We start from the raw sequence: 2,500 nt of genomic DNA on the forward strand, positions 1-2,500 counted from the left end.
TTAGAAAAAACTACAACACCACACCTGATCTAGCTAGACCGGTTATAAAACAACAGCCACGTCGCACACACTTATTTGGGCTTGCGAGCCAGCCAAAGAGTAGTAAGCTAACGCTACGTTGGGTTGAGTGGGTTGTTTAATGACAATTAACATTTTTTTCATTGGTTTTCATGAGAAATTTTGGACGCTGTGGCATATTAAATATATTATAAATAGTTTTTCTGCGTGAGAAATACAATGTGTGGCGGGAGTGCGTGACAAAAGACCGAAACGAGTGACTGTCACGCTCAATGAGTGACTCTTGAGAGTCGCTGCATCGCAGCACGTCCAGTCTGAAATACCACTTGATGGCCAAGCAAGCACACAGCTGATTCCCCCCTCGTCAAAGACAGGCAACAATGGATGACTTCAGACAGAAGCACTGCACATGGATACCACAACTAAGAACAAACTTACTGCCGATTCACTTTTCCATGTTGATGAGAGCATTAAAAGAGAAAAAATAATGTGACAAAAGAAATCAAGGGACATTTAGAATAGATAAAAATGTGCGATTAATTGCAAGTTAACTATGACATTAATGCGATTAATCACGATTAAAATATTTTAATCGTTTGACAGCACTAATATATATTTATTATTTTTATTATCATCATGAATTTGCCATCTTTAAATATGAAATTGTCATTTTGTGAAATTATTGTTATAATTATAAGGCCAGATTTGATTCTAAAACGATTCTTGATCTAAATTTTTATTATTATTATTAAAATGTATTTACTTATTATTAATGAGTTTTCTACTTATCGACATGCTTCTACGGTGGCCCTAAACGGACAAACGCGTTTCGTCACTGTTCTTCGTGCAAAGAAGCTGCTGAAGTCAGTGAATAAAACACTGACACAATAATGAACGAGTAATAATAATATTCGCAATAACATTTCGTTTTACTGAATAATTAAGTGAACCTAATTTCTTTATTCTTGTAAAGAAACCTTATTGCTTAACTGGCTACTCTCTGCAGTCTCAGACGACGACATCACTTCCTGTCGGCCAGCGGGTGCAATTCAAAACCTCACCACTAGATGGTGCTAAAAATCACACACTGCACCTTTAATGGTTTTTGTGGTTTTGAATCAGTACTGATGGTTTCTGATGTGGTGGGGCGAGTCTGTGAAGGCTGATGTGTGTGTGTGTGTGTGTTGCAGTGGGACATCCGCACCCGTGAGGTGGTTCAGGAGTACGACAGGCATCTGGGAGCCGTCAACACCATCACCTTCGTGGACGAGAACCGGCGCTTCGTCAGCACCTCCGACGACAAGAGTCTGCGCGTGTGGGAGTGGTGAGGAGCTTTACTCACAAAAACGTTCAGCTCTTGATGAAGAGGAAGCTGTTGTCCTCACAGGTTTTAGAAATAAATCGGTTTAATTCTCATTAAAATAACGTCGTAAAGGGGTTATCGGATGTAAAATTCACTTTTATATGGTTTTGCATATAAATGTGTCTTTGCAGTGTGGACGCAACCACAATACAATGAAAAAAATCCATTCACTCCTCTTTTTTTTATATCCTCAAAAACCCCAAATTTACCACATGGAAAATACTATTTTAGTATATGTCAACTAAAACAATAGTATATATATATATATATATATATATATATATATATATATATATATATAAATATAAATATAAATATATATATATATAAAAAATATATATATATATTTATATTTTGAGTATATATTAAGTATATACTCATTCATATGTGATTATTTTTTTCTCTTTTTTTTAGAAGTCCTGGGCAAATGTTTGATTTAAGAATGTAGAAATATAAAATATGAATGAAATATAAAACACTTTTCAAAAACAAATGATTACAGGCCCAACATAAAATATTGCTATATAAAATACGATAAACGATGGACTTTTTATATCGTCCACCCGATATATATCGTCATATCTCACAGCCCTAAAGGGGCTAAAAACAATTAGCGATAAAATAATTATCGATGCCTCTTTTTTTCTAAACAGATTTTTATTTTTTCACTGTGTGACTACTTGGTACTTTTAATGGAAAATATAATGATCCATAATACATTTACTTTCAATATATTTTATTATATAAACAAATGGAAGTGATTTGGCAATAAATTTTGCGATAGAGTTTGTGATTCGCTTTGTTTTTTCCGAGTTGGCTGAAAGCTTTTAAGGTTGTCCTGGTTTCACGTCAGCGCTGTTTAATCTGACGTGGTTCTAATCAGATCTCGCTGCGATTGTTATTAATTCTGCGGTTAATTCAAACGTTTTCTCACTGGATATCCCAGCGCTGTGTAATAATTAACAATAGGCGCGTTTCCTTTACAAATTTGCGCAAAACTTTCTTGCGATTCTTTCTAAATGTCGACAAAAAACATCCATAACCGATGTTATACGACTAAAACGTCATTTTTTTCCTTTCGCGATAAATCATTCCAAAAATCCTGGCGACGGATGTTGG

At 34.9% G+C, this 2,500-nt stretch overlaps 1 protein-coding gene across 1 annotated transcript in view; it reads left to right on the plus strand.

The window, feature by feature from the left end:
- Window positions 1-2,500, plus strand: part of cdc40 (cell division cycle 40 homolog (S. cerevisiae)) — a 27,715-nt gene that overhangs the window by 16,705 nt on the left and 8,510 nt on the right. The window contains exon 12 of the mRNA XM_077200014.1: window positions 1,209-1,342. Coding sequence (XP_077056129.1) covers window positions 1,209-1,342 — 134 coding nt within the window. The remainder of the gene's footprint in view (window positions 1-1,208; window positions 1,343-2,500) is intronic.

Source organism: Siphateles boraxobius, unplaced genomic scaffold (assembly GCF_051911475.1).
Source record: "Siphateles boraxobius isolate OS27281-9 unplaced genomic scaffold, OSU_SipBor_1 115, whole genome shotgun sequence".
NCBI lineage: Eukaryota > Metazoa > Chordata > Actinopteri > Cypriniformes > Leuciscidae > Siphateles > Siphateles boraxobius.